Source organism: Mustela nivalis (genome assembly GCF_964662115.1).
Source record: "Mustela nivalis genome assembly, chromosome: 1".
Classification (NCBI taxonomy): Eukaryota; Metazoa; Chordata; class Mammalia; order Carnivora; family Mustelidae; genus Mustela; species Mustela nivalis.
Window position 1 is genome coordinate 202,826,683 of NC_139020.1, and position 10,740 is coordinate 202,837,422.

At 55.0% G+C, this 10,740-nt stretch overlaps 1 protein-coding gene and 1 long non-coding RNA gene across 3 annotated transcripts; one reads left to right on the forward strand and one right to left on the reverse strand.

Annotated features, from left to right (window-relative positions):
- Positions 1 to 2,986: 2,986 nt before the first annotated feature.
- Positions 2,987 to 4,960, forward strand: LOC309853364. Its single transcript, XR_014305624.1, has 2 exons — positions 2,987 to 3,339; positions 4,199 to 4,960. It is a non-coding gene; the product is annotated as an uncharacterized lncRNA (long non-coding RNA).
- Positions 4,961 to 6,372: 1,412 nt separating this feature from the next.
- Positions 6,373 to 10,196, reverse strand: MVB12A (multivesicular body subunit 12A). Of its 2 annotated transcripts, XM_082710827.1 has the most exons (9): positions 9,879 to 10,196; positions 9,690 to 9,788; positions 9,463 to 9,559; positions 8,265 to 8,391; positions 7,812 to 7,931; positions 7,630 to 7,736; positions 7,337 to 7,398; positions 6,946 to 7,002; positions 6,373 to 6,746 (listed from the first exon to the last, which is right to left on the reverse strand). In XM_082710827.1, the coding sequence occupies exons 1-9, from the start codon at positions 9,966 to 9,968 to the stop codon at positions 6,684 to 6,686; spliced, it is 822 nt and encodes a 273-aa protein (XP_082566953.1). In that variant the 5' UTR covers positions 9,969 to 10,196; the 3' UTR covers positions 6,373 to 6,683. The 2 variants fall into 2 exon arrangements, with proteins under 2 accessions (XP_082566953.1, XP_082566954.1); XM_082710828.1 differs by lacking the exon at positions 7,337 to 7,398 and having other exon boundaries at positions 9,879 to 10,090.
- Between the last annotated feature and the right edge of the window lie 544 nt (positions 10,197 to 10,740).

The following is a 10,740-nucleotide window of genomic DNA, read 5'->3' on the forward strand; positions in this document are numbered from 1 at the left end:
ACTCTCGTCTGACCCTTGCTCATCCTCACGGGACCCAGGACAGGAGCCCTGAAAACTATGCAAGGTTTCAGCTTGGAAGGCCGGCTGGGAGTGCTGCCCATAGCCCAGTCGAAACCTGCCCCGCCTTGCTGGCTGTTCCCTGGAAGGGACTCTAAGCATCCTCATATCTCGGCAAGAATCAGGTGAGAGGGGATGAGGCTGATTCTGGGGCTGGAGCCAAAGGCTCAGGTCGCTCTGTGTCCTCCAGGAGCTGGGACAGACCTGGCTCCGGAAACAGTCATGCGACCTGCCACTTTAGTTTCCTTTACAAAATAAGGTAACCTCCTCCACTCCACCAAACACAGCTATGAGGACCAAATCAGAAAGGATATTGACGTCTCCATTAATTCCACGGGCCATGCAAAACCAGCAGCTGTCAGTGGACAACATCTCTCAATAAGATATTGCCTTGGATTGGGATCATCAGAACTAGACCTTGAGGGGCGCCTGGGTGGCTCAGTGGGTTGGGCCTCTGCTTTGGCTCTGGTCATGATCTCAGGGTCCTGGGATCAAGCCCCACCTCTGGCTCTCTGCTTGGGCGGGGAGCCTGCTTCCCCCCCTCCCTTTGTCTGCCTCTTGTGATCTTTCTCGCTGTCAAAGAAATAAATAAAATTTAAAAAGAGAGAGAGAGAGAGAGAGAACAAGACCTGAGAGAATTTGAGGGATGTGGTTTGTCTATATCGGAGATTACCCCAGGAACCCCCAGAGCCCTTTGGGGACACCAGTGAGCAGATAGTACTGTGGGCAAATGAGGCTCCATGCTGTTGGGGACCCCTGGGAAACAGCATAGAGCACACACAGCAGAGTGGTCCCCACACAGGGGCTTGGGCCTGGGGTATTTATCCACTGAACCCCATCAGGTATTGGCTGAGAGCTGCTTCTAGAGAGATTAACCCCTCACACTTCTGGTCTTCCCTGTGCACAATCTGGACACACTCTTGTGGCCAAAGGAGGGCCCAGGAAAGGTTGGAGGTATTTTCTGTGAATGACATTCATCAGGAAGAGATAAACATGAAGAGGGTGAAGGGGAGTTGGGGGCAGAGAGTGTCTGTTCCAGCTTTGTTGCATTTTTGCAACAGCAGGCATAGTGGGGAATACTGAAAACACTTAACCACACTATTCCTGGTTGAGAAGAACTATTGAGTTTTGGCTGCCCACCATGGCTTGGATACCCTGAGTAATTCACACAAGCATCACCGTTGTTGTCCCCTTGATCCAACTGGTCTCTCTTTAGTTCTGCACATGCAATCTACTGAAAGTGGCAGGACAGAGCTGGGGTCTTCTGTGCTTGTGATATTTAGAATGGAAAGCCAGATGCCACCTTGAAGGAAATTGCTCTGCATGACAAGGGGCATATTCCCCCACACACACGCACTCTCCAGAGAACACTTTATGAACACACTTTAAAACATATTTTGGGTGAAATAAGAGTTTTGGAAAAGGCCTCATGAACCCTCCATTTCAGGACTGTTCTAGGTACAGTGCAAATTGGACCTTAGGCTCAGAAGTGTTCAGAAGGCTCAGAAGACCACCCAAGATGCAAAACTGAGCAATAATCTCAAAATGGAGCAATAATCACAAAAATACTATCTGAAAATCCAGCACTCTTGCTTTCCAACTTCAATATCCTTTGAGTTTGTATCTGTTAGCTCTTGCTGCAAATCATCCTCCAAAGTTAGCCGCTCAGAAGGCCACGCATTTAGGGGCGCCTGGGTGGCTCAGTGGGTTAAAGCCTCTGCCTTTGGCTCGGGTCATGATCCTGGGGTCCTGGAATTGAGCCCTGCATCAGGCTCTCTGCTCAGCGGGGAGCCTGCTTCCTCCTCTCTCTCTGCCTACTTGTGATCTCTGTCTGCCCAATGAATAAATAAAATCTTAAAAAAAAAAAAAGACACGCATTTATTTTCTGACAGTTTCTGGAGATTAGGAATCTGGGGCATGGCTCAACTGAGACCTCCCCTTCAGACTGCAATCTGGGTTCAACAGGGGTGGGATCTGCTTCCAAGCTCACTTTGGGGTTGTTGGCAGGGGTCGATCCATTCCCTCCAAGCTGCGGAACTAAGGGCCTTGGTTCCTTTCTGGCTGTTGGTAAGAGGCTGCCCTCAGTCCCATCATACATCTTTATATCTTTATAAGCCAGTCTGCTTTAGCAAACCCAGCAAGAGAGTCTCCAACCAGATGGAAGCCACTGGCTTAGAACCTAATCAAGGAAGTGACACCCATCCCCCTTGCTATGTTCGGTTGGTTAGAATTGAGTTGCTAGGTCCAGCCCTACCCAAGGGAGGGGATTATAAGGGTCTGAACACCGGGACACCATGGTCTTTGGGAACCATCTCAGAAACTACCTAATGTCTCGTAAATTCTCGTCAGGCTCTGCCCGAAGACAATTAAAAAGGGCAGGGGTCTGAGCAAGATGAGAAAGGGGTGTTTTCCATACAGCACAAATCAGCTCTTTTCAGTTAGGATCTCTAAGCCGCCAAGACTGCAGAACAGCTCAGGAACTCAAACTCTGGCGAGACCAAAGGCCAAAATTAACGCAATTGCGATGCCAAGTGTTGGTGAAGACACAGAGTCGCTGAAACTCATTTACTGGGGGCGGGAGCGTAAACTGATACAACAGCCTTGGGAGTCTGCGTGGCTACAACTCTGAGAGCGGAACACAGGCCTCGCCTACCACCCACGATCGCCACTCGGGGCATTTACACAACAGGAGCGGGTGCGCGTTCCTCAAAAGACATGGGCAACAGTACCCAGGGTGGTTTTGTTCAGTGGTCGCAGATGGAAGACAATCCAGACGTTTATCAGCAGGGGAGCAGGGGAACAGACTGGCACATCCATGCAATGGACTCAGCAATGAAGAAAAAGGAATGACTCATACAGGCGACACCCTAGATAAATGTCAGAGAGGGAATATTGAACAGAATTAGCCAGACTCAGAAGAGAACTCAGGAGGGCATTACACTTCTATCAAGTTCAAGAGCCAGTAGGATGACTGATGAGGTAGAACGCTGAAGGGGGCTTGAAGGCGGGTGGCAAAGGTATGTTTGAATCCGTCCCAGGTGGGTGCTCTGATGGGGTGGAGAGAGCAGTAGGGGCCACAGCTGGGCTCAGCAACATTTGAATACAGGAAGCACGGGTTTTGCACTAGCAGAGGCCGCTGGGGTTGCATCCCTCCTGCACCTGCTTGGACTTTGCACTCCAGAAACCATTCAGCTGGGCAGAACTTTTGGAGCTGGGAAGTGTTTCTGCAAGTCAGTAGAGCCATGGAGGGATGAGTACGTTCTCCCTCAGAGCTGCACTGAGGTAAGGCCCATTGAGATTCCCATTATAAAGATGAAGAAACTGAGGTATGGAGAGGCTAAGCCACAGCTCAGCGTCACCAGCAAGTGAGCAGGGGAGGTGGGACCTCATCTCGCCCTATGTCACCTGTCTCAGGTGGGAGCAAGCCAAAGGCAGGAGGGACAAAGCTTTGGCCCCCTCCTCTGTAACCCAAGGTGGTGTAAACTCAGCCACAGGAGTCAGGGTTGATGTGGCCCAAGATAGAGGTGCACGAGTAGGCTCCAAGGTGACCCTCACGCACTTCCCAATGCTGTCCTTGGGCCCCAGGGGGCTCAGAGGGTTGGGATTTTGCTGGGTCATTGGCCTAGCAATACCAGAAAGTCCCGTCAGATCCGGGGCCAGGACGGCTCATCTGGGGGCCCCTGGTCACCCACGGATGCCCTGGAAAGTGATCCAGAGCTGGTTTCAGGGTGGCCAAGAGGGTGACCAGGGAGAACAAACAGCCTTTGCTTCTCGGCCAGATCAGATTCCATGGCCGGCGCCAGAGCAGCCTGGGCGGGACCAACAGGCGCCCAGAGAGCGGAGAGGTAGGGAGATGTCTCAGCACCGAAGGCCTAGTTTTCCCGAGGCAGCTGAGCTATACGGGGGAGGGAGCATATTTTCAGTTTCCCCTTGCCCCCCGTCCAGGACAGCTTGCTGTCTCTCCCCTCAGACGTCCAGGACAGGACCATTCTGCTTCCCTCTGACTCCAGACCAGGACAGGACACAAGTGGCTGAGTGGATGGTACACCCCTGCGGGGGACCAAGTGGGGCGAGTTCTGGATGGTGATCTGTGACCAGAGCTCTGACGAGGCACTTCTAATCCAGGGTATCTCACTGACAGGGCAAGAGCTTCCTGAGTCTGGCCATGCTGTCACAGCAGAGAAGGGGCAGCCCCTTTGGGCGGGTCTCAGAGCCTGTGACCAGCAGTCTGTTGCTGCCCCACCATCAGCACCCAGTACAAAAGAGAAAGAAGCCTTAGCCTTTCTAAGCCACAGAGATACGGGGATGTTCCTGACATCAGCAGAACCTGGGCCACTCTGATGCTGCGGGGACCTAGGGCGGACAGAGCGGGAAAGGAAGAAATGCGGGGGTGCGGGAGAAAAATGGTGTGAGCCCTGGATCATTCATTTACACATTGGCCTACCCCATTATGCGCAGATCCCGGTGTTTGTTGAGTTCTGCTGGCCAAGACTGATTTGCCACCTTCAAGCCAAAGCTTGTAGCCCTTCGTGGTCACTAAGGGACACGCTACAGAGCAGGGTTCCGGAAATGTGAATCACCGAGGGACACGGCCCCCGTGAAGTGGGACGCCATCTCACATCAGCTTGGACTGCACACAAGTGACCTTTCTACGGTCCATCTAGTGGCATTTTCCACATTTTTGCATGGCAGTTTTGCTATTTAAAAAGGGTTCCGGGGGCACCTAGGTGGCTCAGTGGGTTAAGCCTCTGCCTTCCGCTCAGGTCATAATCTCGGGGTCCTGGGATCGAGCCCCGCATCGGGTTCTCTGCTCAGCAGGGAGCCTGCTTCCTCCTCTCTCTCTGCCTGCCTCTCTGCCTACTTGTGACCTCTGTCAAATAAATAAAATCTTTTTTTTAAAAAAGGTCTCCAGGGGTACCTGGGTGGCTCAGTCAATTGAGCAGCTGCCTTTGGCCTGGGTCGTGGTCTCAGGATCCTGGGATAGAGCACCAAGCTGGGCTCTCCGCTCAGCAGGGAGTCTGCTTCTCCATCTCCCTCTGCCCCCCTCCCCCACTGGTACTCTCTCTCTCTCTCTCTCAAGTAAATAAATAAAATCTAAAAAAAAAAAAAAGAAAATAAGAAAAAAGTCTCCAAGCACAGTGCTTAGTGCTGTCTAGTGTCCCCAAATGCAAGAAGGCGGGAATGTGCCTCCTGGAGAAAACGTGTGTTTGCAGAGCTTTGTTCAGGCTTGAGTTTAGAGCGCGGCCGGCTGGAAGTTCAATGTTAACCAGTTAGCCGTATGTATTAAATAAGGTGTCTTGAAACACACCAAACAAAGTCACGTACTGATTGTTCAACAAAAAGGTGACTAAAGGCTTGCAGGAACCTACCTCTGTATTCGCTGTGGAATCCAGTATGCCCTAAGTCTGCGTTCACTGCAATGTTTCAGAACGGAACCACCGCGAATAAGAACTGACTGAATGGATCCACCGCAGAGCAGAGCAAAAAGATACACAGAGGAGCCTGAAGACGTAGGCTCTGGGTTCAAATCTCAACTGTGGGGGCGCCTGCGTGGCTTGGTTGGTGAAGCGTATGCCTTCGGCTCAGGTCAGGATTTCAGGGTCCTGGGCTGGAGCCCTGCGTCCAGCTCTCTGCTCAGAAGGGAGCCTGCTTGCCCCTTTGCCCCTGCTCCTGCTCGCTCTCTCGCGCTCTCTCTCTTGAATAAAATCGTTTTTTTTTTTTTAAGATTTTATTTATTTATTTGTCAGAGAGAGATCACAAGTAGGCCAACAGGCAGGCAGAGGGAGAAGCAGGTTCCTTGCTGAGCAAGGAGCCCGATGTGGGACTCGATCCCAGGACGCTGGGATCATGACCAGAGCTGAAGGCAGCCACTTAACCAACTGAGCCACCCAGGCGCCCCTCGAATAAAATCTTTTAAAAAAAAAAGAACATCTCAGCTGTGACTTCAGCTGCTCTGGCCTTAGTTTCCCTATCTGTAAGATGCCAAAACTAGGGCTTCCTATCGGGGTGTGGGAACACCAAATGAGACACTGCACATCAGGTGTTGGGGATCTGACCCCCTCCCCATGATCCAAACGCTCCTGCTACATGCAGTGTCCGGAGGGGCAGACCGAGGCTTCTCTGATCTACAGGCCCGCTCAGTCGCTTGCTAAGCCTGTTCCCTGCCTCTGCGGAATATTCTGGCCGTGGCAGTGGAGCTGCTGCCTCTCCTCGATTTTGCTTACTGGGTGGGCACCTGCCCGGTCTTGTGCTGGGTGCGCATGGCAAAGACGGTGAGCCACAGAGGACCAGCAGCCAGGATCAGGACTCCAGACGGTGGGCACAGGGTAGTGTTTATTGCCAGGAGGACGCCTGCGTGGCCTCCAGGCACCAGAGAGTTTTGACACAAATGACTTGAAGGCACTGGTTTCCGTCCAGCCCCCACACCTGCCCTGCAGGGCCCAGGGGGCGAGAGACCCCATCACCAAGCAGACCGGTCTTGCTCCTTCTCCAGGGCTGTGGCTCCCCTGGGTGGCTGAGGTCTAGAACACCTTGCCCTGCCAAGGTTCCCAAGATGCTGTGGGGCAGGATGGCGGCCGGTCCCAGGGTGGCGGGTGAGGGGGCTCTGTCCCGGGGCTGACCGAGAGCTACGAGACGCTGGGGGGCAGGCGTGCGGCTGCAGTCTTCTCTACCACGAAGCCATAGTTATACTGGGGGGCAGCAGAGCAGGGGGAAAGGGAAAACAGAGTGAGTGAGGGGGGCATAGTGGTGCCTGAGGAATGGTGAGGGGGTGAAGACAATTAGGGCTTAGCGAGCTCCAGCTCTCAGGAGATGGGGTGTGGCTGGGGCAAACTGGGGTACCAGGAAGGCGGGGGTCCCCTAGCACCCCATCCTGGGCCCCACACCCACCTCCTCTTCAATATCCGCCAGCGACTTGATTGTCAGATCAGCAAAGGCAGAGAAGGCCTGGTGGGCAGACATGGGTCAGTCTTGTGGGAGGGACCCTAACCTCCTGGAAACCCAATCCCTCATCCTCAAGGAGGGCCGCCCCCCAGTATTTGCCTGAACATCCCCTCATCCTTCCTGCCACAGCCTCCTGCCGCCAGCACCCAACTGTCCCGCCTGATTCCCCATTCTGGGACTACGACCCTCTGGCTTCCAGCCTCCTCCAACCCAGGAACACGGGCCTCTGTGCTGGGCCACTGGGTACACAGATGACCCTCTTTCCCTCCCTGCATCCTGAACCCTTAGGAAGGCAACTGGCAGGCGCAGACCCAGGATCCCCCCAGCAGAGACTCACCAGGGGGCCACAGCTCTTGCCCTCAAACCGGGGGTGCAGGGTGAAGGGAACACCATCCATGGCTGAGGAAGGCAGGTAAGGGTAGGGGCTGAGACACAAGGCGGGTGCAGCCTGCCTGCGGTCCACCCCCAGCCAGAGAGGCCCTTTCCTAAGCCCCAGGCTCTCTGCAGTCTTTGCAAAAAACTGGGGAGGCCCAAGCCGGCTTCCAACCCTGACCCCACCCCCTCCTGGCCAGCCCACCTCGAGCCAGTCTTACCCCGCCCCAGGGCCTCGGTTTCTTGCATGGCGCTCACCTGAGATGCCATAGAGGTTGGAGGCCTCGTAGATGGAGTCGCTCCGCCGCAGTGTAGATGCCCGAGAGCCTAACCTGGACAGGGTCCGCTCTGGAAAGCCATCCTTACTGACGGGGGCAGGACAGCACAGGTCAGCCATAATTCCCCCCATGGCCACCCCATCCCCAAGCCTGAGGACTCACCTGGGCTGGGCAGGTGGGTCCAGGGAGAGGCCCCGCATGTCCTGGCTGAGAGCTCGGGGCTTGGGCACTGGCCTTGGGGCCTTGGCCTTCCTGCACCAAATGGCAAAGCCCCCCATGTCCCTAGAAGGAGAGAGAAGTAGGGAGGGGTCCTAGCCCAAGAGGATGACCCCAGACCTTTGGGGGATTTGCCTTCTGTCTTAGCCCATACCCTGAGCAACATTCCAAATTAATATTGCTGGGTCTGAGCACGTACTATGAGCTTCAGACTCATCAATGCACCCCTCACAAGAACCCTACAAGACTGATACAAATTAGCCCAGATTTAACCTGTGGAAACTGAGGCACAGGGAAGTGACGGAAGGCACAGGAAGCCTCAGGAGAGTCCCTGAGGGTCAGCAGGGCAGATACGGGAGCTGGAGAGCAAAGGAGGCCAGAGGCTGGGGGTGGCCGTACCCTACTCGCAGGTATCCAGGCACCGTCTTGGTCTTCCCGCTCAGCCGAACATCGAACACAGCCATGTCTGCAGCCCCCAGGGGCACGAGCTTCACACACATGCGTTTCTTCTTGGACACAGAGGCCTCTGGGAGTGGGGGGCGGGTGGCAAGGGTGTGAGAAGAGGGAAGAAGCAGTGAAGGGGGTCCAAAGATGGCTCCAGGATGACGCTCGCCAGGGCACTGTTTAAAGCAGCTCCCTGGAGAGCTTTAGGTCAACGGTTCAATCATGAATGGTATAGCCAAAGGAGGGGACTCCATGTAGCTCTAGGAGCTGGTGACATGGAGAAGCATTCATGGGATGACCATGGGCACCTACAGCAAGGGTGGACAGCTATGAACTCAGACAGAACTGAATGCCTATCCTGGCCTGCAAACCTCACTTTTCCTTCGTCCTCTAATCCAGGGGTCTGCAAACCCCAGCCTATGAGCCAAAAGACGTCCAAAATCTGTTTTTACAGGGCTTATGAGCTAAGAATGGTTTTCATGTTTTTAAAGGACTGTGGGGGGTAGGGGAGCAGGGAGGCAACAGCACTACCTGGCCTGCAAAGCCTAAAACATCTACTATCTCCATCTGAACAGAAAAACTTTGCCAACTCCAATATCCATAGAAACATCCTGAGAGTTAAATACACGTGACAAGTCACAGCGAGAGGCAGGGGGAGCCAGGTGGTTGGAAAGCAGCAGAGGGTCAGGCCTGGGAGGACAGCTCCAGCTATAGGAGCCAGAGGAGAGGGGTGGGGAGAGGTAACCAAAGACCTGGGGGAGAACCAAGTATTAGCTAGCGGGAAGAGTCCCGGAAGGGTGCTCCAGGCAGAGGAAACCGTGTGCAAAAGCCTGGAAAGGAAAAGGCTTGGCAATGACCCGTGGTGCGGCTTGGCTACGGTGTAAGATGCAGCAGAAACAGTAATGAAACGGGTCACAACTCTTGGTCTAGGTCAGAGGCTGTGCCAACCACACATTTTTACGCAGGGCAGGGCATGTGGCCCCGCCCCAGAACAGGGCTCAACTCCACAGCCAGCCCTGTCATCACCCAGTGCGCGGTCGTGGCTCGGAAAACAAGCACCTGTCCAGTCGTCCCTCCACCCCTCCCTGGTCCCACCCACGGGGACCCGAACGCGGCCCCCCATCCCACCCCCAGCCTCGGACGCGGGCCTCACTGGAGTCCAGGGGGTCGCAGACCGGGGAAAAGCCCGGTGGGAGGGGGCTCTTGTCCACCAGGACCTGGATATCGGCCACCACATTCTCCTGCGGATTCTGAGGGGGAGGAAGGGGAGGACACAGCGACAGTCACTCTGCAGCGGGGACAGCGCGCCTGGCGTAGGGCCCCGCAAGAGGACGGGGAAGTGGGCGTACCCGGGGGATGCCGAAGGACGGCGCCCCTTACCTCTAGGCTGCCCAAAGAACTGAGGCACAGAAAATAGCCAGATTTCTGCGCGAAGCTCTTGCCGAAGCTGGCGGGCGTCCCTTCTACGGTGCAGGAGATCTACGTCGGGGACCGGAGTCAGCATCAGGCTCCTACCCCGACGCGGCCGCCTCTGCCCCCACTAATCCCCGGGCCCCCGACGTAGCTCACCGCACTGAATCCCCGCGGGGGAGGCGCCGAGGCCGTCGACCAGGCCAGGCCAGTCAGCGGCGCCGTGTCGGTCCCGGGTCCTGAATCCATCCTCTCAGACAAGAGCCGAAGGCCGGGACGGCTTCACAACTCCGAGCGGCAGAACCGCCGCGGAGTTCGGGTAAGAGTCTGAACTACAAATCCCAGACTACCGTAAGGAAGGCGGGGTCAAAAGAGCCGATTGCGCGTGCCCGGAAGACAGCTGGCCAATCGCATGGGAAAGTGCTGCCACGTCCCCGTGCGTCGCGCAGGAGCGCCCGTGAGCGACGTTTACGGAAAATTGCGTTGCTTCCTTCTCTCTCCTAGCGACTTCCGCCAGAAGTATCCCCGCTCTGCGCCAGAAGACTTGGCTTACCCTAAACCAGAACTACGCTCCCCAGAAACCCTTGCGGCATCACCCTCTCCCGACGCAGGCACGGGCTTTTAGCGGAGAAATGTAAAAAAAAGCAATTCTAGTTCTTCCTAAAGTAAACTTTCATGGGTTATGCAGCGATTAGTTTAAATAACAAAAAATACGGACCACCATGAGCCAATAAATCTTGTGTAACTTGCAGATTTGTTCATGTTACCGGGGGAGGGGGGGGCGCGTTGTGTGAATGGAGGTCTCGGTTCTTGAATTTCCCACGAAAGATTTATCCGAGGATCTGCGCTGGAGTGAAGACAGCCAAGAGCAAGGTAGCAAGCACAAAGCAGTTTGTTGAGAACCGCACACTCGACGTGGGAGAGCGGGCAGGTTCAGGGATCGCAGCTGACCTGAGGCTAGGGGTGTCTTTTCCTTTTATGTTTAAGAGCACAGTTACGGTGGTCTGCCATTGAGGTTTCC

Bases quoted from the DNA above. Each gene is read 5' to 3' on its own strand.
- MVB12A (XM_082710827.1), bottom strand. From the start codon at position 9,968: ATGGATTCAGGACCCGGGACCGACACGGCGCCGCTGACTGGCCTGGCC. The intron at 9,560-9,689 runs GTAAGGGGCGCC...CCTCCCCCTCAG, and splicing joins GTTCTTTGGGCAGCCTAGAG to AATCCGCAGGAGAATGTGGT. The intron at 7,399-7,629 runs GTGAGCGCCATG...TGCCTTCCTCAG, and splicing joins CAACCTCTATGGCATCTCAG to CCATGGATGGTGTTCCCTTC.